The sequence below is a fragment of the Malus sylvestris genome, chromosome 10, assembly GCF_916048215.2.
Source record: "Malus sylvestris chromosome 10, drMalSylv7.2, whole genome shotgun sequence".
Taxonomy (NCBI): Eukaryota; Viridiplantae; Streptophyta; class Magnoliopsida; order Rosales; family Rosaceae; genus Malus; species Malus sylvestris.
In genome coordinates, this window is record NC_062269.1 from 7,809,488 (window position 1) to 7,832,576 (window position 23,089).

The 23,089-nt window shown below is 35.8% G+C and overlaps 1 protein-coding gene and 1 pseudogene across 1 annotated transcript; both read right to left on the reverse strand.

Annotated features, from left to right (window-relative positions):
- Positions 1-265: 265 nt before the first annotated feature.
- Positions 266-2,982, reverse strand: LOC126584946 (uncharacterized). The gene is made up of 3 exons (XM_050249324.1): positions 2,815-2,982; positions 2,593-2,658; positions 266-592 (listed from the first exon to the last, which is right to left on the reverse strand). Exons 1-3 carry the CDS (start codon positions 2,860-2,862, stop codon positions 545-547), a joined length of 162 nt encoding a protein of 53 aa, XP_050105281.1. The 5' UTR covers positions 2,863-2,982; the 3' UTR covers positions 266-544.
- Positions 2,983-17,271: 14,289 nt separating this feature from the next.
- LOC126584189 (uncharacterized) lies at positions 17,272-22,644 on the reverse strand (annotated as a pseudogene).
- Positions 22,645-23,089: the final 445 nt, after the last annotated feature.

The window sequence follows — 23,089 nt, forward strand, 5'->3', positions numbered from 1 at the left end:
TACTCATGAAGGAAACTTATCAATCCCAATCCTTTCCTAAATGGTAGGATTAGAAGGGATGAGTTTTCTTCATGTATAATTCTCTTCTAATCCCCGCCAACTGAAAAATTATTCACTTCAACCTTCAACATATCAAACGAGCCCAAAATGTTAATTAACATAGGCACATGAGTACTGTATCTCAGTCACCCAGGTATCCATATCATGCAACAGGCTGACATCAAATGATAATTAACCATTATAACAAAATCACCTAATAGCGAAATTGAAGACCGAAAACAATAAGCATCTTATTCATCACGGGAGTATTACCCTCAAAATGTTCGCTATGAAATGGAAATCTAAAGCATCCTAAGTACCAAATTCATAATTCTCAATTCAAAAAAAAAAAAAAAAAAAAAAAAAACCTGGAACTTAAGCAAAGTTTTCATGGTGCACAAAAGCTTTAAGAATCGAAATATTGGTACAGTCCACCCTTTCGTATTATTTCTATCTGAAAACCAACTCATTTTTCATTCACAACTTCTGATAAAACACATCTCCTTCAGTGATGAGCCTTTGCCGCAGCCTTTTGTTCAGATTTAGCCTTTGCCTTAGTGGGGAGATAAAAAACAGAAGGATATAAGCATTCGTGCACAAATAAAACGACATGGTGTAAGGCACAAGACTGTCACACAACTCAAACAACATAACACATAATTTCACATTGCATTATATGCTAGCATCAACTTTGGGTTGAACAGCTTAACAATTTAAATAAAGGGGATAGCTTCAGGCAATTAATTATCACCTTAAAATCCAGCAATTCACAAAGGGTTATTTCTCTCTCACATTTTACTCGAGCATAGTTTCGGACATTGTGCTTATTTATATGACAACAAGTTATCAACACATTGACAAATGGTTAGCAAATATTTTAGCTAAAACCCTCCCTTTCTCACAAAACTGTATGCAGCCTCGTCATTTTTCTTTTTCCCTTCACACTTGAAATTGTTTCTCTAAAACATATGTTACTAGTCACATTTGCATTGACCAATTCTGCTGTCAAATCACCCCATGCATTGAAGACTTGAGTTTTGATAGTGAGTTTGTGTAAGTTGTCTTTGTGGGTTGGCAGTTAAACCACTAAGAAGCTATAGTGAAGACATTGGATTGGTTGCATGCAGCTTGAGTTAAGATTTAATAGCCCAACCTAGAAGTCTTCATGATGTGAGAAGTCCTTGAAACCAAAAAATATTGTAATCTCTATCAGTTTCACTTGATATTCTTTACCTCCTTGTGTATTGAATACGCTGCTCAAGCAATCTGAACTCGCTCAAAGTGCAAGCCACTCAAAATAGAACCACTAAACTGTTTACAACAGCTTGGTTTCCTTATGAATAGTTTATTTTCACTTAAAAGACTTTGTATGCACTTTTATGAAACTTTAGAAACGCATTTATTTATTTCAATGGATGACTTGATGCTAGAAACGAAGCTGCAGTTGGAATATTTAAGTTTACTTCTAGAATTTTCCATGCACAACATGCATTTCTTTCTTTCTTAGACACACTTCCAATTGAATTCTTTCATCTTAACATAGGGGGCTGCATTATTATGCTTGACCATTGCTCTAAAGACTCAGGCTTTTTACAAGCATAGCCAATAATCTAGGCATTGACATTATTTCCTATTTGTAGAGCCCCTCTAAAACATCCTTATACACCAATATCTGTTATGTGCATTTTGCAGTTTTGTTGAAGGAAAGTTAACATTTCCATCCAAGCTTTGCGATAGGGAGCATACTTGGAAGTGAAGAAGAGTTCATTGCTTGCATACAGCCAAATTAATAGACCAAATTTAGAGCCTATTTCTATTTCCAAATTTTTGACATGATCACATAATTGCAACATGCTCGGATTGACACATGGTCGAATGCCCCTACAACTAAGCAATCACATACGTAAATCAACCCTAACTGAAAAAGGAGAGGACTAAAGAAAAATAAAAACTCATCAAGAAAACATCACCAAAAAAAAGATAAAATAAAGATAAACAGAAGACAGCATATGTACATATGTACATTGTACAAGTTAAACAAACTATTTCTCGATTATTACTACTCTTGGAGCCAAGAAGTCGGATTTCAGCTTCGCATGTCTCTGGCACTGCTGAAATTTTTATGTTTGGTGTTACCTTAGACTCCGCCAATCATTTAAAACATCAAGTATGATTTAAGCATTAATTAACAATCTCTCTTATTTCAAGCAACCTTATTCATAAAATAGAAGAGTTCCATACCTAATTTGCTACTTCACAAATTTTAAGACAAGGTTGATGTCTACGATATCAGCTCACCAAATGGTGCTTATGAAAATACACGAATTCTTCGTATGAAAATGGAACCAAACGAATACAAAAAATTTAATCTTTGGAATCGATTTGACCAACATCGATTAAAATCCGCATTACTTACTAAAATCTAAAAAAATTTAAACAAACCCAATATAAATTTGTAATAAAAAGTACAAAATTAACTCATAAAATAAAAAAAAAAGAGCGTCAATTGAAAAGAGAAAAAGAAAAAGAAAAAGAAAAAAGGAAAGGAGGTACCTGGAGATACTTGAGCTTAATGCTTCCGTATACGAGTCCAAAGGAGAATGCGGAAGCCCGAGCCACCTGCAAATCACCAAGAACCCAGATCACCAATTAGATTAACAACTACCAAATTGGTCCAAAATCCACACACTAAATTTTTTTTTCCTAAAATATAAACTAAATAAAAAAAAAAGTTAGATCCGGAATGAAAAGAGAAAATTTAAGAGAAATTAATACCAAGGCGAGGGTGCTGGTTCCAGAATAGGGTCCAGGAGGCGGCGCCATTGTTGTTGCTGGAGAGGACGAGACTGACTGTTAAGCAATTAGACGAAGCAAACAAGAAGGAATCTGTAAAACCTCCCAAAGTCACAAAGCACCAAGCCCTACTACTACAGTTCACCGTTCCATTGCTTTATATATCGAGTAATTGCGGACCTGGATTATCTACCCCATTTGGGCTTTCTGCCTGATTTTACCGGGTTTAAATCCTGATCGTACATTACTGTGGAAAAGTATGCGGTCGTTATCGTACGTCCACTTGTTCCATATGGTTGGGCCCACTATTTGTAGAGTCAACCAATAAAACATGGTGTACTATCGCTCACCACCTTACTTATTACAAAATTTAAAGTTACACGATAGTAATAAATAGAATGATGATCATTACCATCACTTCAGGGAAGTGAGCAATTATATTCTAAATAAAACACCAACATGTTGTCTTATCTTTAGGAATAGAGTTACTTACCTACTTTATAGAAGAGAATATTTTTGGTCGTACCACTCAAGTGATAGTGATATTCACCATTTGTGTCGTGTTTTTCATGTTCGTGTTGTTTTCGTGTCATAGCCGATATCTTAACGGGTCGTATCGTGTAACACCCGTTAAAATAAACGGGTAAAATGACCCGACCCGAATTCGACCCGATAATATTAACAGGTAATATAACCTGACCAGTTACCCGTTAAGGAAAATATATTTTAAACCAATAAATAATCAAATGAAAAACATAATACTAAATAAGTATATACATACCATATTGTCACATCCAAAACATAAAAACGCATTTTTCTTTTAAATATATTTTCACTTAACTAAAGTCTTTAATAGTTTTTTTAATTAATGTAGAAGTGTAAAAAAAATATAGAAAAAATATATAAACGCTTGTAATGACAAGCTTTACAACTTTCATGAAGAGCTTAACTTCGAACTTCGCCACTATAATCATATAAATTATAGATCAAAATTTAACCGTTGATTGTTGTTTACTGTTAAGCTTTATTGTTCTCATCAAATTTTGTTTTTTCAGATTTTCTTTTTTGAAAAGTTGATCTATTAGAGGATGCAGGAAGATGAACAGTTTGGATCGTTGATATTATATTCAGAGTTTTACGGTTAGTGAAAATATTGCTTGATGTTTATAAAGTTTCTACAAACTATTTGACATCAACTCATATTTTAGTTAACCGTAAATATCGAAACGTGATATCAAAGATCTGAATCGTTCATCTTCTTACATCTGCGAGATGATCATGTTTTCAAAAAAAAAAAAATTCTAAAAATGAAATTCAGTAAGAAGAATAAAGCGTAAATAACAATCGACGGTTAAATATAAATTTAAAGTTTATGAATTATAGTATTAGATTTCGAAGCTGACTCCTTCATGAAAGTTGTAAAGTTTGTCACTATGAGTGATTGTATATATATTTTTTACATTTTTTACACTTCTACAATAATTATTATTAATTTTATTAATTTTGCCTTCTAATAAAAAACATTATTTATGTGGGTTTGGAGGATTTTAAAAATCTAAACAATAATGTAATTGTAACCATTATCTACTCGTGGAGGAATAATGATGAATCACGAGTGTTTATATACTCTTTCACATTTTTCATACTTGTATGTATGTCTTATTAGTTCTTGCCTATACAAATACTATATTAGTTTATTTTAATTTTGAACAACAACATGTTAAGTAAAATTTATCCTAGTAATGATAATAATGAACTCTCATAATAAAAATAAATAATGACTAAAACTTTTTTTTAAAACTTATATAGAATAATAATACAAAACTATATATTTAATATAGAATATATTGTATATACTAATATGGCTATTGTATTTTATAATAAATCTTTTAGTAATTAAACTTTAAAATTATCAAAATAATTTTTTTCTTAACGGGTCGAAACGGGTTACCCACGTGTTACCCGCGTGTATACCCATTAAGAACCTGTTATTAACGGTTCACCCGATAATGACCCGATAAGTTATCGTGTTGACCCGAAACCCGTTATTTTCGTGTCATTTTCGTGTCGTGTCACCGTGTCATGTCAGAAACTACCAAGTCTACTCTTTATCACCGGTAAGTGAGTTTAAATTTCGAAATATGTGTAGTGTATAGATACAAATTTCAAAATTTAAACTCATCCAAAAGTAGTAAATAGAGTGGTGAGAAAAAATGCACCCCTTTATTGCAAGGTTCTAAAAGATACTAGGCACTAATCAAGGGGTGAGTTAAGTCTTAGGCCATGTCCAACCGAAGGGTCCAGAGGGTCGAAAATAGCCTGAAAACCGTCTCCAACCAAAGGGTCCAGATGACTAAAAGGCCGAAAATAGCTTAAAAACCGTCTCCAACTGAGGGTTAAGCCAAAGGGCTTGTGGGCCTCACTGGACAAAAAATGGCTAAAGGGCCAACCGGCTGGCCCAACTCAACCAGCTAACCAGCCCCGGGCTAGGCCAAAATTTTCATTATTTATGTCGGTTATATCTAATAACATTGTACTTATTCCTGTCGGTTATATCCGACAGGAATGGTAGGCCAAAATTTCAAATACAATGGCTAGTTACCGTTGGATTCAATTTTTTTTTTGGGCCACTTTTTTTTTTTATGAATTTAATTTGTAACTTTTAAATTTAATTTGTAGTTTTTAAATTTAAGTTGTTGTTTTTAAATTTAAGTTGTTGTTTTTAAATTTAAGTTGTTGTAGTTTTTAAATTTAAATAATAAATTATGTTTGGCCCATTAGCCCTCAGTTGGAGACGGTTTTTTGTTTGGCCCTCCAAGATATTAATATTTTAATGAAAAGTACATGGTCATATTTGCCTCCATATCCAACCGAGGGCCAAAGGGCCATAGGGCTCATTTTAGCCCTGTCACAAAAAATCGTCTCCAACTGACGGCCAAAGGGTCATAGGGCCAAACATAATTTATTATTTAAAAACTACAACTTAAATTCAAATTCAACGGCTAAGTGACGTCATCTATGACACACCCCGATCCTAGAATCAAGGTGTGATGGCCGTCACGTGAGTGTGACGTAGCCAAAAGTGCGACACGGAAGCAAGATATAACAGAAATATGAAGGAATTTCAACCAACCACTAGCAGCATAACCTACTAGCAAACAAGAGAGAGTTATAAAGTAAAACACACGAATTCAGAACGTAGGTATAAGTGCAGTCAAGTAGGACCATAATTAAAGTACAACACCCGCAGGTGAGTCCTACATGCAGAACGTCTGTCAGAATGCCGAAAACGACCTCGTGAGCCACCAACTGCTAACTAGAACCTGGAGGGGCGCAAAACAAAGGTGAGTGGGTCAGTAAAACCAAAAATTTTCCAAAACATTTCATTTAAAACATTTCTAACCCCTCACCGTAAAACTTGTATACTTTCCCAGAAAAATAGTATATAAACATATATATACATATATCATCAAAACTCCGCTCACCATCTATCAACATAACATCTCAGAAAGAATATGCCATGCCATGCCAAAATATAATATGAATGCATCAATATAACTCAGGTGAAATAATAAATCAACCGAAGACCCTGCAGTGGTCCTGTACGGCTGATTCTATAGCTTAATATCCCATCAAGCCAGAGTCACCAACTGTGACCTGTACGGCCCTGCCGGAGTCACCAACTGTGACCTGTACGGCACTACACTGCACATAAGTCGGAACTACCTATAGTAGTCTGTACGACTAAGATGGTGAAATAATACGCTCTAGTGCTTCTCTCATCAATCATCTATGCACATAATCTAAGGTCACCCACCAGTCGGAACCCCTCTAATGGTCTGTACGACTGGCATGTCGGAACCACCTCTAGTGGTCTGTACCACATCCACCTACTTGGATCCAAGGCGAGCGTGCGGTGTGGTGAATAATATAAGCACTAACACCAGAGGTGCAGGTTATGAGCTCTCAACATAATTCACATAAAATAAATCGTCTGAATAATGTAAAGACTCACCTGTGCGTCCACCGCGTCAATTCACATATATATGCATCAATTATCAATTTAAATATCTCAACAATTGCATGCATGGCAATTTAAATCATATTTTCATATAAACGCATTTTCTGGGAAAACAGTAGTATATAGGTAATACGAAAACAAAACTGCCCACTCACTGGTAAGTCGATGGGTCGTAACCCCCGTGACGTCTCTAGATGCGCTCGTCCTCGGGATAGGTGTCACCTATATGCGAAACAACTATAAAAACGTTAATTTAAACACATAACCAACAATTCGAAATAACTTCTCATACGATGCTCAATTTGGGTATATGAATATACCACATCGACCTACTCGACGTCACGGACGTCGAGAAATTTTTAGAAAATTTTTTGGAAGCTGCACACACCCCCACGCGCCGGGACAGGCACGGGGACACGCGCTCCCATGCGCATCATCCCTAACCTCGGCTCGCCGGACTGAACTTTCCGGCGGCCGGTTTCCGGCCAAATTTGAAACTCCTTGTTCTCCTTCGTTTCTCAACCATTTTCTTCGTATTTTATATCAATTTGAAGCCCCAAACATGTAGATTCACGATATACTACTTTAAAGCTCTAAAAAAAACTAAATCTCACTGGGAAAATCCAAGAAAAACCGGCCAAACTCGAACCTAGTGATCCCGACGTCCAAAACCTTTAAACGAAGCACTCCGAGCTTCCTTGGGACCTCACTAAGCTCACTATAAGCTTAGAATTCCCTGAAACACAACATTTCACGTGTGCATGAACAGTGCAGATTTTCGGGATTAGGGTTTCACGACGATTCCGAGGGTTTCACTTCCTAAAATTAGTACCAATCAACTCAGAACATCACAAGGATAAAGAATCTTACCTTGTTTGCTTCGATCCACGGAGTTTTTGGAGGGTTTTGGGTGAGGTCCGTACGATATGGGTGAGAGAGAGTGAGAGAATCGTGAGGGAGGAGAGAGAGAGTTACGGGAAAGAGGGAGAGGACAGGGAGTGTGTGAGGTGTCCAACACCAATCCTCACCATCCATTTCATCTAATTCCCTAACCACAAAATTAACAAAAGCCAAAATTTTAATCCAAAACTTACAATAAGTTAAACCAAATAACGTCACACACACATACCTTACTACCCGCTAAGGTCCGTCATTTCACGCTCCCGATATAAAATTTTCAAGACGGGCTGTGACAATCTAGCAGTTGGATTTGAATTTTTTTGGGCTACAAATAGGATGGATATTGGGTTATAATTCACACAACTTTGAATTCAATTTATTTCAGTTCAATCTCTTTCAATTTAATATATTTCAATTCAAGTTTGCAATGAATTCCAACTTTGGATCTTCCTCGGATTCCAACTGGGGGTCCTCATCCAATTCCAAATTGGAAGAAAAATGGGCGCAAATGAGACGAGAAGATAAGGAGTCTGAAGAAGAAGATGAAGCATGGCGTAACGCACAAAACATATCAGCAGCTATGGTTGCGACCATGGTGTGTCAGCCAACTGTGCAACAACCTGAATGGGGTGGCTCTGTTGCTGGTTGCTCTTACAAACCACGAAACAGGGCGATGACGCATGCCAATCTAATGAACAACTACTTCAACCCTAACTCGGTATACACAGATGAAGATTTCAAAAGTCACTTCCGGATAAGGCGTCATGTCTTCGAGCGTGTACTTCGTGATGTCTAGCAGGTCAATCCATACTTTTGACAGAAGCAGGACAGAGCATGTCATCTTGGTTTCTCACCTTATCAGAAGGTTATTATTGCACTCCAAAATGATGGCCTATAGCTCCCCAGTTGATTCGATGGATGAAACTCATGGTATGTCTGAGTCTACATGCCTTGAAACTCTTCAACAATTTTGTGTCACAATTGTTCAGGTTTACAAAGACGAGTACCTTCGCGAGCCAAATCAAGAAGATCTGGTTCGACTTATTCGCAAAGCTAAAGACCGTGGGTTTCCGAGCATGATAGGGTAATTAGACTGCATGCATTGGGATTGGAAGAACTGTCCCACCTGATGGCAATGAGGCTTTTGCGGAAGGTCGAGAAAGCCAATTATTGTGTTAAAGGCGGTTGCCTCATATGACACATGGATCTAGCATGCTTTCTTTGGAATCCCTAGATCCCAAAATGACATTACAATTCTTAGGCGTTCACCTCTCTTCAATACCTCAAGGTAGAAGGTAAAGCACCTCAACTTGACTACTACATCAACGGTCATCAGTACAATATGGGGTATTACTTGGCAGATGGCATCTACCCAAAATGGGCGACACTTGTCCAAGCAATTCCAAACCCTAGGACTGACGTCGAAAAGTTATTTACCTTATACCAAGAGGCATACCGGAAAGATGTTGAGAGAGCATTCGGTATTCTACAAGCACGGTGGAAGATCATCAGCGAACCGACAAAAGGGTAGAGTCGAGAAAATTTGGACTCCATCATGATGTCTCCATCATATTACACAATATGATTGTGGAGGATGAGCGAGATGGATATATTGATAAAGAGTCTGATGACGACCAAGAGAATCTAAATAGGTCAAAAAGGGCTCGTGCAAAAATATATGATTGTCCTAATTTGCCTTTCAATCCAAGAATTAGTAGTATCTCTATAAATGAGTACATGAGGCACTATAGAATGAAATGTTCCCGTGCCACAAACAAGTACCTACAACAGGATCTTGGTGCACATCTTTGGGCCAAAAATAGCATGGAGTAGGAGTTTAAGTTTTATGTTGTTAAATGTTTTTCAAAATGTTGTTTAAGTTTCATGTGGTTAAATGTTTTTTTTTATGTTGTTTAATGTTATTTAATGTTATTGAAAAAATTGAAGGAAAGATTCTTGGAAGAGGTAAGAAAATATAATGTGAAGAATTGAAATAGAATGAAGTGAGATAGTATGGAATGGTGAAAATTATGTGAGAAATGATGTAGGAATGACTTAGGTATTGCTTGAGAAAAAAAAAAGGGGGGAATTTTTAAAATTTCATAAACCAAGGCATAATTTAAAATTTTCAATGATGTAGGAATGGCTAGGTGTTTATGAATGGCTTAGGAAAAAAAAGGGAATTTTTAAATTTCATAAACAAAAAATTTGGCAAAAAAAAAAACATTTGAATCCAACAGTAACTAGTCGTTGACCAAGCTGGGCTACGAGGAGAAGTCATTGGCCAAGCAATTGACAGTGATGATGATGACGATGAGGACGAATGTGATGATGACATGGGACCTGAAAAATGACGCAGTTTGAAACAAGCATTACGTGCCTCCAAACAGTCAGCATGGGAAAGAGAACACCTTCATAAAATTCCTAATAGAGCACAAGGTTTCGGGACAAGTGGTGGTGCACAAATGAGACAGGGAGGCAGTCTTAGAGAATCACAACCAACACCACCAATAGCCCCAAGTTTATATAAGTCATCCAAAGCACGTCAAAAGAGTGTTTTGAGTTATTTCACTGGAGGTAATGTGAAGGAGGGAAGTCTAATTAGCAAGTTCTTTATCTATGAAAATGTCCCTGCTACGAAGGCATCATCACATCATTTCAAAAATATGGTAGTGGGATGTCAACAGGCCGGTGTTGGAGTACAACCTCCCACTCCCTATGAGATAAGAAACAAATATTTGGATATGGAGTATAAAGACATTGGCGAGTATGTTAACAAGTTGAGGTCAAAGTGGGAAACTAATGGTTGCACAATCATGTGTGACAGATGGACTGGCCCGACCAGATTGTCTATCATAAACTTCATGGTATACTCCAAGGTAAAGACAATTTTTTTGAAGTCTGTTGATGCTTCAGACCATATAAAGAACAACAAGTATATTTACAAATTATTGAGGAATGTAATCATGGAGGTGGGAGAGCATAATGTTGTCCAAGTCGTGACCAACAACGGTTCTGCATTTGTCAAAGCTGGAAAAAAGTTAATGAAGCATCATAATGTGTTTTAGACATCATGTGCAGTACATTGTATTGATCTCATGTTTGAGGCAATGGGGAAGAGAGAGAATGTTGCTACTGTGGTAAAAAGAGCTAGAACGATCACAAATTATATTTACAATCACGGTTGGTTGTTGGCAAAGATGCGTGAATTTTGCAAAGGAGAAATTATTCGTCCAGCTACCACTCGATTCGCCACCAACTATATTGCATTAGACAACTTACTTAAGAAGAAAGCAGGGTTGAAGCAACTATTCACTAGTGACGATTGGGCCAACCACAATTTGAGCCGCTCAAATGCAGGTCGTATGGTGGAAAGTATAGTGCTTGATCATGCTTTTTGGACTCAATCAGAACATGTGTGCCAAGTGTTTGAACTTCTTTACAAAGTTTTACGGATCATTGACACAGAAGTGTATCCTACTATGGGAGCAGTATATGAGTTGATGCGTGTAGTGAAGGATGAATTGGAAAGAAAACATGGTGCAAGGTGGGTCATAAAGATAATTGAAGACCGATGGTATACAACATTATATCACGATTTGCATGCAGCAGGTATAAATTATGTCATAATTTACAATTCATTTCTTTAGTTGCATAAGTATTATTTCTCTTATTAAAGTATGTGTTTCTTTGAACAACATATTATTTGAATCTCCGATACCAATACAGACCCGATGTTGGAGATGATGGTACCCTTATACGTGCTGTACATAATGTATACTCTAAATTAGACCCTGCATCACCAGCAGTTGGCCAATTTGGAAATGAGGTACACAATTACTTAAATTATAATAATTACTTTGTTGGATTAAACTAACACGATTTATTGAATTCAGCTAACATGGTTTAAAGATGCAAGAAGAACTTTTGGAGAACCAACATCAGTTGTTGCTCGAACAAATATGTCTCCTAGTGAGTATAAACATATTTCACTATAAGTTTATAATAGAATTTGTTGGAGTTATTAGGCTTATCAACGTTGTTTTTCATTGTAGCTGAATGGTGGATCATGTATGAGAACGATGCACCAACTGTGAGAAAGTTAGCAATCAAAGTATTATCACAAACAGCTTCCTCATCTGCTTGTGAAAGAAATTGGAGCACATTTGCACTCATACACACAAAGCAAATAAATAAGTTGGCTCATAGTAGCTTGGAAAAATTAGTTTATTGCTACTACAACATGAAACTTCAAATTCGAGATAAGGAAGCAGAAATAGATCATGTCGACCGTGGTGACCCACTAGATGTGTTTGATATTGTTGGTGAAGATGATGATACAGAGGTTAACCAACTTTATCAATGGATTAGACCTCTTAACTTAGATGATGATGAAGGCAACCCAGCTCCCAGAGTTGCTGAAGAAGCACGTAATGAAGGGATAAATGTAGAAAGAGTATTAGATGAGGAGGTGGGATCTAGCAGCGCTGACTCTTTGGAAGAACTTTTGCGCCCAAGACCAAGAAACACTGGAATTCCACCTTCTTCCAATCCTACACAACCACAACATCGTGCTGATACTAATGATAGATCTAGTACAAGATCAGGAGACTCACCTACCACCGGAAGTGGGAATGATGAAGGATATAGTAGAGCTGGAGGTAGTGGTGGTGGATATGGAAACTATGTTGGACCACCTCCCGGATTTATGAGACCCTTCACTGGTGAGGCAAACTTCACGCATGCAACATAAGATGATGACCATGGCAGTAGGCGGGCAGGACCAGGAATTGGTGCCATAGGGAAGGACTATACTCGTAGAGAAAGAGGCAAGGGGATTTTGTCAAGTCAAGAAGATGACTCGTTATCTAGAACTTCGGACTCTGTTGGAACGGGAAGTAGTAACTATGGTAATACTCATAACCAACCATTTCCCTACCCTTCATATCCCATTCATGTTGGGATGGAATCGAGCAACTCATGGAAATAATCCGAGACTCAATCTTCAAATGATTTTGCTTATGGACAACGTCAACCAATCTCGGATCCATATGGGTGGCATGTTAACAATTACATGCAAAACTATTTTGGGGATTTATCATTTGATAACTACTCTTCACAATACACTCGCTCTACACATAGAGATGATGAAGATAGTGAAAATTTTGAACCTCATAGGAACTCTATGTGGTACTAAGTCACTCATGTATCTTACCATGCAATGTATAAAGTGTAAAATATTGTACTAATTCATTATATATAAATGATTATGGTGTGTTTAGACTTCTTTTATTAATTACTACATATTTTCTACACTCACAATGTTTGTCAGCTCGCTATATAATCAACTTGATAATGTTAAATCCATCATGCAATGCATTTCCTTCCAATTTTTTGTGATAAACTAATAGATAATTGACTAAATAAACATCCTGCAAAGTTTCAATAAAAATTTCCAAGTTTTTCTTACAATTTCCGTGGTTTCCATGTAATTTTTATCGATATCGATATTATCCCGATATTTCCATCGATATTTCCGTGTTTTCGGACTACCGATATTTTCAATATTACCGATATTTAATACCTTGATTCTAACTCATATATTTGTTTCAAATTTATTTAGACAACAGTTAAAAGGCTTAATTACTGATGCACCATTGAAAGTGTGAAAAAATCTTACTTTGCCTTTGGAAACTTATTTTGATCCAATTTACTTACTTTCAAAATATGTAAACGTATCTCATTTTATCGTATACCATTAGTTCATTAAGTTTTTCTTTAATATTGCTCACGTTAACGTGTAATCCATACGGCAAAAGATGAGGCCGAGGGAATACCGTTAGTATATGAATATGGCATGGCACTATTTATTTAAAACAATTTTTTGCAAGGATATAATTATGGGTAGAACTATGTTTAGCCCTTTCGTTTGGAGATCACCTTAATAGTTGAAGAATGAGTATGATATATGTCTAACCACATTGGATTTACTTGTGCTCATACTTTAGAATGTTGAAAATTCAAACTGTATCAAAACAACTTATCTATTGACTTCAAATGTACATTTTTTTCACAATTGATATTACTTATTTAAGCTATATTAAGAGAATAGAAGAAATAAATTTGAAACGAACAAAGTTAGATAGAAATATTCTATTCATTAGAATAATACACCACTTGGAAAATCAATTGTAATTAAATGAAATGCGTAACAATATCTCTCTGTGATCCCATTATACCAAGATACACCCCATACGCCGCCCAGATCCACCACTTGCAAAATCAAGTTGCATCTCTTTCAGACATCCTGTGCTTCCTCGGCAATAGGCCATGGACTCCATAATACCAACTTTCCGAAGATCCGGAATTAGGTGGGTCTGAAGAATTGCATAGCTTGGGGTTATCATCTTGAGGACCCATATCATCTGGATCAAACCAAGGTCGGCGCCCACCATACATATTGCGCCTATGCCACTCTTCGGCTGGAGGGTGGAGTTCTAACACTCGAAGTAACAGACCACCAACATCTGCACCTATAGACTGGGGCATGTTCTGTATAGCCCATCGAAAAAAGATATTGTAACTATGAGGCCTCGTTTGTTTGACCTTCTTAGCTAGGACTGGACTAGCTAGGACTAATAACCCATGTTTGGTATAGCAAGGGACTAAGTTAAATGGGATTAGCTCGGACTCGTGCCGACTAAGTCCTTCACTCACTGATCTTAGCTAAACCCCTCGAAACATACGAGATTGCTAATCCCGTCTCCACCACCACCAACATCCTGCGAACCCAGTCATCAAAATCTAGCCTTTTTGCCAATCTCCATCATCCTGCGAACCCAGCAAACCCAACCCCCTATTTGCTTCCCAATGAACCCACATCCCAAATTTCCCGGCGAACAGACAAAAGAACACTTAACACTTAATCGATATGCAGAAATGGGTTCTCCATTTTTGTCGATTGAACTGGAATTAGACCCATAAAACAGAGATAACGGTCTTTGCCTAAAGAACTTTGGATCCAAAAACGATCTTCGCAATTTGAGATCCTTCTGCCACACCGCAGCTCCTGCTCCAAGCGCTTCCTTGGAGGCTAAACGAAATGAATACAAGGGGAGAGAGGGGAGAGGGGACAGTGGTACATATGTGAAACAGAAGAAAAAGGAAGGGGGAAGGAGGAGACGGACGGCGGAGTTAAAAATGGAAAATGATAAAGAGAGATGCATAGATATCAGAGAAGAAGATGAGTCTAGAACAAATGGAAAATGATAAAGAAATAATAAAATATTAATTGATATAGATTAAATTTTTAAAAAAATATTAATAAATATAGATTAAATAATATAATATTATAGTCCTGCTTCTTAGTCCGACACTGCACCAAACGCTTCACTAAGTTAGTCCAGCTTAGTCTAGTCTAAGCCAGTCCAGTTTAGTCCCTGAAGCTAGTCCAGTCCGATACAACAAATGCACCTTGAGATTTCAGGTTGTGATTGACACTAACAAATTAACTAAAACAAAATGTGTAGAATTTTGAACAACCAGTTAACAAGAAAGTTAATCCTCTGACTGAATAAAGTTGCAGACATTGAGTTTAGCAGCATTATTAACAAGGAAGAGCATAAACCATGCAACTCCATCATCATGCATGAGTGGTATTTTAGGAAATACAACTATACATGCATATGAAGGTCCTAATTGTCATGAACAAAATTAGCATGTACATGAAAATCTATAAGCATCTTGAAAAAAATATATTCTAACTCATATATCCGTTTCAAATTTATTTAGACAACAGTTAAAAGGCTTAATTACTGGTGCACCATTGAAAGTGTGAAAAATTCTCACTCTGCCTCTTCAAACTTATTTTGATCCAATTTACTTACTTTCTAAAATATGTAAACGTGTCTCATTTTATCGTATATTGTTAGCTTCATTAAATTTTTCTTAAATGTCACTCAGGTTAACGTGTCATCCATGTGGCAAAATATAGAGTACTTGTTTGTCTTTTGCCGATCTCCAACTCAGTACAAGTCTCTTATTGTCTTTCACTCCTTTCGCTCATTTCTCTCTCTCTCTCTCTCTCTCTCTCTCTCTCTCTCTCTCTCTCTCTCTCTCTTGATCTCACACTATGTTTGGATGAAGAAATTTAAGATTACTAAGAAATTTTGAAATGACGGGATTTTATTTTTTAGAATTTGTGAATTATCTTATTTGGTTAACTTAAAAGAACAATGGATTTGAATACGGAATTTTTTATTTTTAAACTCTCAATCATAGAAATTAAGAAATGACACCTATTTACATGGAATTTAAATCTGGGAATTAGAGGTTCCAAATTACAAGTTTTTTTTTACGCGGAAATTCTAAATTTTTATATTTATGAATTCAAACAAGGGAATTAGTGTATGTCAATTTATAAATTCTAATTTTAATCCAAATTCCATGTTTATTTCTCTCATTCAAACATAGTGTTATTGATTTTTGGCTAAATAATCTTTAAAAATATGAGTTTTCACCTTTTTTATAATTTGTGATTCTCATTTCCACGTGTGAGCAAGATGGTAATGTTTAACTCACATGAATGACAAGTTCAATATTCAATTATTACTGCCATATTGCATGACTTTCACCTCAAATTCCTATCTTAATAAAGCGTGCAACAAATGAAGTCTTACTGTAGTATTTGAGAAACATTACACGTCAAAATTACAAAGCAATCTTTTGTATAAATTAAGATAAAATATTGTTCAGATTATCGAATCACATGCATAAAACCTTTGCAAAAGCCTTCTATAAATAACACTTCGTCTCTACAATCTTCATGCATGCAATATGTGGTTGCAAATTTCTTCCTCCTTGATCTTGGACAATTTTGCACCTACAAAACAATTAACACCTTAGGTTAAGGCCAAGAGCCTCACGCGCCCACGATGAATGGGGGGGGCTTTGGCCGAAGAACCTCCGATGCCAAAGTTAGAATTTAGAGAGAAATGGTGTTTAGAGAATTTTGAGATTTTTGCCAAAGTGTTGGAATTGGCTTTTTGGTGAGAATGAGAGTATATTTATAGGGATAGGAGGTGGCTAGGGTTTTTTGGGTTTAATTTAGATTTAATTAGGAGTTACCAAATAATTAAAAAGGGAAAATTGTCGAAAAGGTAGAGAATATGATAGGCTCTTTTTGGATGGGAATGGCCGGCCCTTGGTGTGATTTTTGGGGTATAATGGGGGATTAATTTGGTGATTAATGAATTAATTAGGAATTAATTCATTAATTAGCCAATTAATCTCTATTTTTATGGGATAATTTATAGGTTATGAAGTAATTACCTATAATGAGGATGGATGAGATAAATTGGAATTGGTTACCTTTTTTGGAGCATTTTTGACTTGGTTGAGGATGATTGTCCGCCGCTCGAGCGTAGGAATCTCGGTATGCCTCAAGGGTATTTTTGTCCTCTTTTACCAAAAAATTCACGTGTCGCCTTGTGATTATTTTTGGTTCCACACAATAGCAATCAAACGTGCTTTCCAAGGAAGGTAATGATAAGCTGATTAACCTCGCCAGCGATTGTTCTTGAACGAAATGCGATCCTTTGGACATGTATTGAATCTCCAAATTGGGGACAAACTTTTTCACCCTCCCAATGTCGATGTATAATCTATCCCTGGAAATTTGTTTACATAATCCTCCTTGCCTCCCATTAAATAAAGTGCTGGATCTTTAACAATTAGATTCATCAAGCCGGATTCTTCTCTAAGTACCCTACCAATACATAACGTAAAGTTCAAGAAATCATTAACGTGTACTAACAACTTGAATCCAAGTTAACAGGGTTAAACTAATTTCAAATGATAGGTCTGATGATTCGATAACAATGTTTTTTTCATTAACTCTTCTAGTATGCGGAAGTGACAGTGAATCGAAGATCAAATGCGTTACCTATACGGAATTTGCAGTGCAGTTTGGAAGCCCGATTTCTCATACAAAGCTGCATATGCCGCAAGATCTTCCTCGGTGAACCAAGGGGGAATAGGGGTAGATGGATCCACCACGTCCATGATCTTCTGGTTTTTTGCAGCTATTGGTATTTCACTTATGGAGAAAAGGATGTAAATGTTCTGAGCAACTGTTTCATCAAAGCACCCAAAATAAGTCTCTGCTCGGCCAGGTTCCTATAATAGAGGTAACAGTAAATTGTAACTTGTAAGCAAGCTAGTCATGGCATAGATATGGATAACAAGACCAAGAAAATGCACACCTGCCATCTTGAAATGTAGAAGCCCTCAGGGAGGTTTTTATCGAATTTTAGAGGGCTTGGTGGCATGATTGGCACTCCGATTGTTATAACTCCCGAGACCCTCTCTGGGTACGCAAGGGCAAATAAGTACGCTGGCCGAGCTCCAAAGTCCTTTCCGACGAGGAAAACCTACGTAAAATTTACTGAAAATATGACTTTAACCCCTTAAACTCAATTTCTTTCATATAAAACTTGACATAACCTTTTTACTCAAAATAAAACCCAATTACTAGACTCCACATAAGCAAATTCAATTAATTATATGTTTGACTCTACACATTTTAATTTTTTTGAATGCCTAAAATACCCATTTTTGCATGTTTAATGTGCACAATTAAACATATGCAGATTTTAAGAAGGATTAATGATTTTACAAAAATAAAAAAGGCACTAATATTCTAAATGCATTGCATGTTATATGAGAATTCGAGATTTCCACGTTTTGTAATTAATTGGTTGATTCATGTTTCTCTCACTCCATAAAATTTGCTTCTAATTTGATATAGGAATTAATTTGGCACGTTTTCTTAATCTTAAGAACATTTTTCAATTTAAATATATTTTTTTAGAGAAATAGTCTATCTTATAAAATATTTATCAATAAAATAATGTACCTATAATTTTTTTTTTTGCCAACTACAAATTTATACCATAATTTATCTATCATATCAAATTTGTGGTGTAATAATGTACCTATTATTTAATTTTTACAACACTAATGTATCTTCAAAAATAATTTACTTATTGTTTAGTTTTAGCAAAAATAATTTACCTACTGTGTATAATTTGTGAAGCTAATGATGTACCTATTGTTTTAATTTAAAAAAAAATTAATGTATGTACAAAAATAATTTATCTATTGTTCAAATTTCAGGATAAAAATTTACCTATTCTTATTTAACAACAATATATCCACAATTTTATTTTTCTATGAATATAATTTACCTACTTTTTAATTTTATATGAAACTAATTTACCTACTGTGACAATAATGACATACCCCGTCCCGAAGGAGGGTCCGGTTGATTCCTTATTTCACCTGTTATAATGTTGCATCCTTATTATGTTTTGATGCATAGCATGGCATATTTTCTTGAAAAGGATTAAAGACTTATGATTTGAGTTTTGCTGTTATATATGATTATATATACTCTATTTTCTGGGAAAGTATACAGGTTTTACAACGAGGGGTTAGAAATGTTGTTAAATGAAATGTTTTCGAAAAACTTTGTTTTACTGACCCACTCAACTTTGTTTTGCGCCCCTCCAGGTTCAAGATAGCAGAGCTTTGGTGGCCACGAGGAATCCAACGGTGTTCTGACAGAATTCACAAAAGTAGGATTCACCCTCGGGTGTTATATCTTAGTAATTGTATCTTTAAAGCTTCCGAACTGTGTAAATGGTTACGTCACTCTCACGTGACAGCCAGCATGCCCTCCTTCGGGACGGGGTGTGTCTCCGGTTGATTCATTATGTCACCTATTATATTGATGCATCTTTATTCTGTTATTGACGCTTATTGCATGACATACTTTCTGGTTTTGATAAAGATTTGTGAATTGAGATATTTGAAGATTTATATGCATACTATATACTATTTTTCTGGGAAAGTATACATGTTTTACAGCGAGGGGTTAGAAATGTTATTAACTGAAATATTTTCGAAAAGCTTTTTTTTTATTGACCCACTCAATCTTGTTTTGCGTCCCTCCAGGTTCTAGTTAGCAGTGTTGGTGGCTCACGAGGATTCCCACGGTGTTCTGACAGAATTCACAAAAGTAGGATTCACCCTCGGGTGTTATATCTTAGTAATTGTATCTTTAAAGCTTCCGAACTGTGTAAATGGTTACGTCACTCTCACGTGCGGCCAGCATGCCCTCTTTCGGGACGGGGTATGTCAATAATGTATCTACAATTTTACATTAAAAAATTTACCTTTTTTTTACAACAATAGTGTATCTACAACTTTGGTTTTGTATGAATTTAATTTACCTACAATTTAACTTTTCAAAAAAATGTATCTTCTATTTTATGTTTTACTATTATATATATGTTTGATGTTTTTGTGTTCGCAAAATAATTTATCTAAAATTACATAGTCAAGAGATATGGTAATGCATTATATTAATTCATTATTAGATGGTAAAAGAAATTGTTAAAAACGTTAGCCATAATGGTTGGCTAATAATGGTTGTATGAGCATAGTTATAGAAAGTTGTGGCATAAATTGTAAATAACTTATATTAATAGGTTACTTATTTTTTATGTGGCAATTTATTTAAATTTTAGGTTTTTATTGGATGTTTATTCATGGATGGGTTTTTACCCGAGGTATATGAGTTGTATGGGTCTCTATCTAAACAACCCTAAAATTTATGATCAAACGTGTTACATTGCAATTCTCTTATGATCTCGCTACATAATATGATTGGCACATAAGGAAATGCAAATGTTATAATCCTTCAAACAATAAGCTTTTCATTTGCAAGATAAACAACAAAACCAGCCAAAGCAAAATAAATGCATGTTGTAGTAATTTTCACACTCTCGTGTTCTCCTGCTACACTCTCACGTTTTGTTTGTATCCTTAATTCTTCTTTTATTTATTCTACCTAAAAAGTATGAACAAACGTGCGTAGAAAATGAGAATTCAAAAATCACAACTGTCATCTAAATTTGATTACAACAAATTGCTTTTTTCAATCAAACTTGTAATAACAATCATGCAAACAATGATTAATGAAACAAAGAACCAAGTTTCAAATTCGAAGCTGAATTTCTAGCCAAAATTAAAAATAAAAAAAGGCCAAAATTAAAAACAAAAAAGGGTATCTGAAAAGTTTGTATCATGGGAATAGCAAGGGAATCAAGAAATCAAGGAAGTCACTGATGAGGACGCGGTGGGAGGCCTTGTCGGGTTGGGGAGGCGGGTCGGAGAGTCCGTATCCGCTGTAGTCGGGAGCAATGGCTCGGAGGCCAGAGTGGGGCCAGAACAATCATCTGGTGCCGCCACGAGTACCAAATTTCAGGGAAACCATGGAGGAACACGATCACATTGAGACCTATATAAAAACAGAGAAAGACGGCTTTTGATCGATTATGTTCGTGTTCGATTTTACTAAGAATAATAAGTACGGCGTACGGATGAGGAAATGGGGAGAAAGATATTATGACCTGTTCCGATGTCGACAACGTGGAGCTTTAGGCCTTGTACGGTGATGTACTTGTGCTGTATTTGTTCCAATTCAATCTTTCCTTAACGAACAAGAAAGAGAGAGAGAGAGAGAGAGTTAAGTTCAGTTTAGAAAATGTATGACGAATTTACTACAAACTTGACAATAAAAATAGAATACAAACAACAAAATCTTCTCTCTTTAAGTGAGATCTTCTGTCAGTTTTAAGTCCAAATAAAAAATGAAAGGAGGGCATCAGATGGTCAAGACCCGATACTCTGTTTTCACGTCGAATCATTATGGTAATGAATCCATAAAAATAGAATATGTTTGATTTTTTTAATACAATCAATTAGTTATAAGATTAAACTAATATAAACTGCGGATAAATTTTGAATTCAGGTGTATAAAGTGCGCATATTCGTTCTAAATATCTAGGTAATGGAACTACATTTATGTCGGTTTTATTCGATTTAGAGAACAAGAATAAAAATTTCCCATAAGTATACAAAATTAAGTTTAAGACGTCTTAATAATTAGAAGATACCTTTATACGTTATTCTTTCATCAGTCGTGTTGCATGACAAAAAATGAAGTGTTGACTTGTAAGAACTAGCTAAAGGTAGCATCTTTCTTTCTTTATCTGTCGTTTCAACCAATCCTTGCCCTTGGCAAGTGGGATGCCTTACCCAATCAAGTAACGTAGAACGTGCTTAATATGATTTTAAAATAATAAATCAATTGCGGAAGTAGATTTCAAATACTTTATACATTTGAGTTTTATCTCAATTATTATCAATTACTTTAATACTCTATTTAGTAATAAGCTCCCGTTACTAAACTCGACATACGTTTTTATTTAATGTCAATTGGGGATGGTTGACGGCAAGGGCGGATGTACATTGCGACAAAGGTGATCCCAAGTGTAAGTGTACCTAAAGGCTAGAACAAGCATCTGAAGGTCTTCTGAGGACCTCTAAATGTTTGATACGAGTTCCTTTTGTGCCACCAAGTGCTTGATACAAGTCCCAAAATATTTGATGTAATGCTTCCTAAGCATATCTCGGCAGCATTCACAGGTTGTGTCGATAACACTTCAACACTCATCAGATTGCTCGGTAAATATCAATATATATTGACATATTGCGCAACATAGCTCAACTCACGACAACAAGCTTAAGTGTTTGATGAAATGCCTCAATGAGTAAACTGCAATGTTTTTATCTAAAAAACTTGACTTTTAACATTAGAACCCCAAAGCTCAAATTCTGAATTCGTCCCTAGTTGACGGCCCCTGAAAATAGAAAGAAAGTACCATCCAAAATAAGCAACAAAGAATAAGTGATTATCGATCTCATTGTGTTGAATCTAGACTTGGGACTCACCTAGTCCAATAGTACAAACGAACGTCAGTCATCGACAATATTAATCCCAAACGCCATGTCGTTTCCATGCAGTTTCTCAAAAACCAAAAAATATCAGTGAGTCGACTCAGTTAGTTGATTAACTTTCCTAAAACAGGCAGAACTGTTTCAAAATTTACAAGCTCTTTAAATTTAGCGGGTTTCATGATTTTGTCTGCCGCAGTTGGATTATCCGGATAGATCTGACCGCCAAAGCCCTCAGATTTGTTCAAGTGATTGATTTATTCTTCTTGTTGTTGCCCTTTGTTTGTTCGAATACCAAAAATTTGACTACTTTCGTTGTCTTGTTTGCTGAGAATTTTTGTTTTTTTAGGTTGGTTTTAAGAATTAAAATCGGTAAATACTAAATACCCTTTGGGTTTTGAGCGATATTTGTTGTAATATGCAGAGATTAAGGATTAATATTGTCTGAAATTCAGAAGTTGTAATTCTGGGATT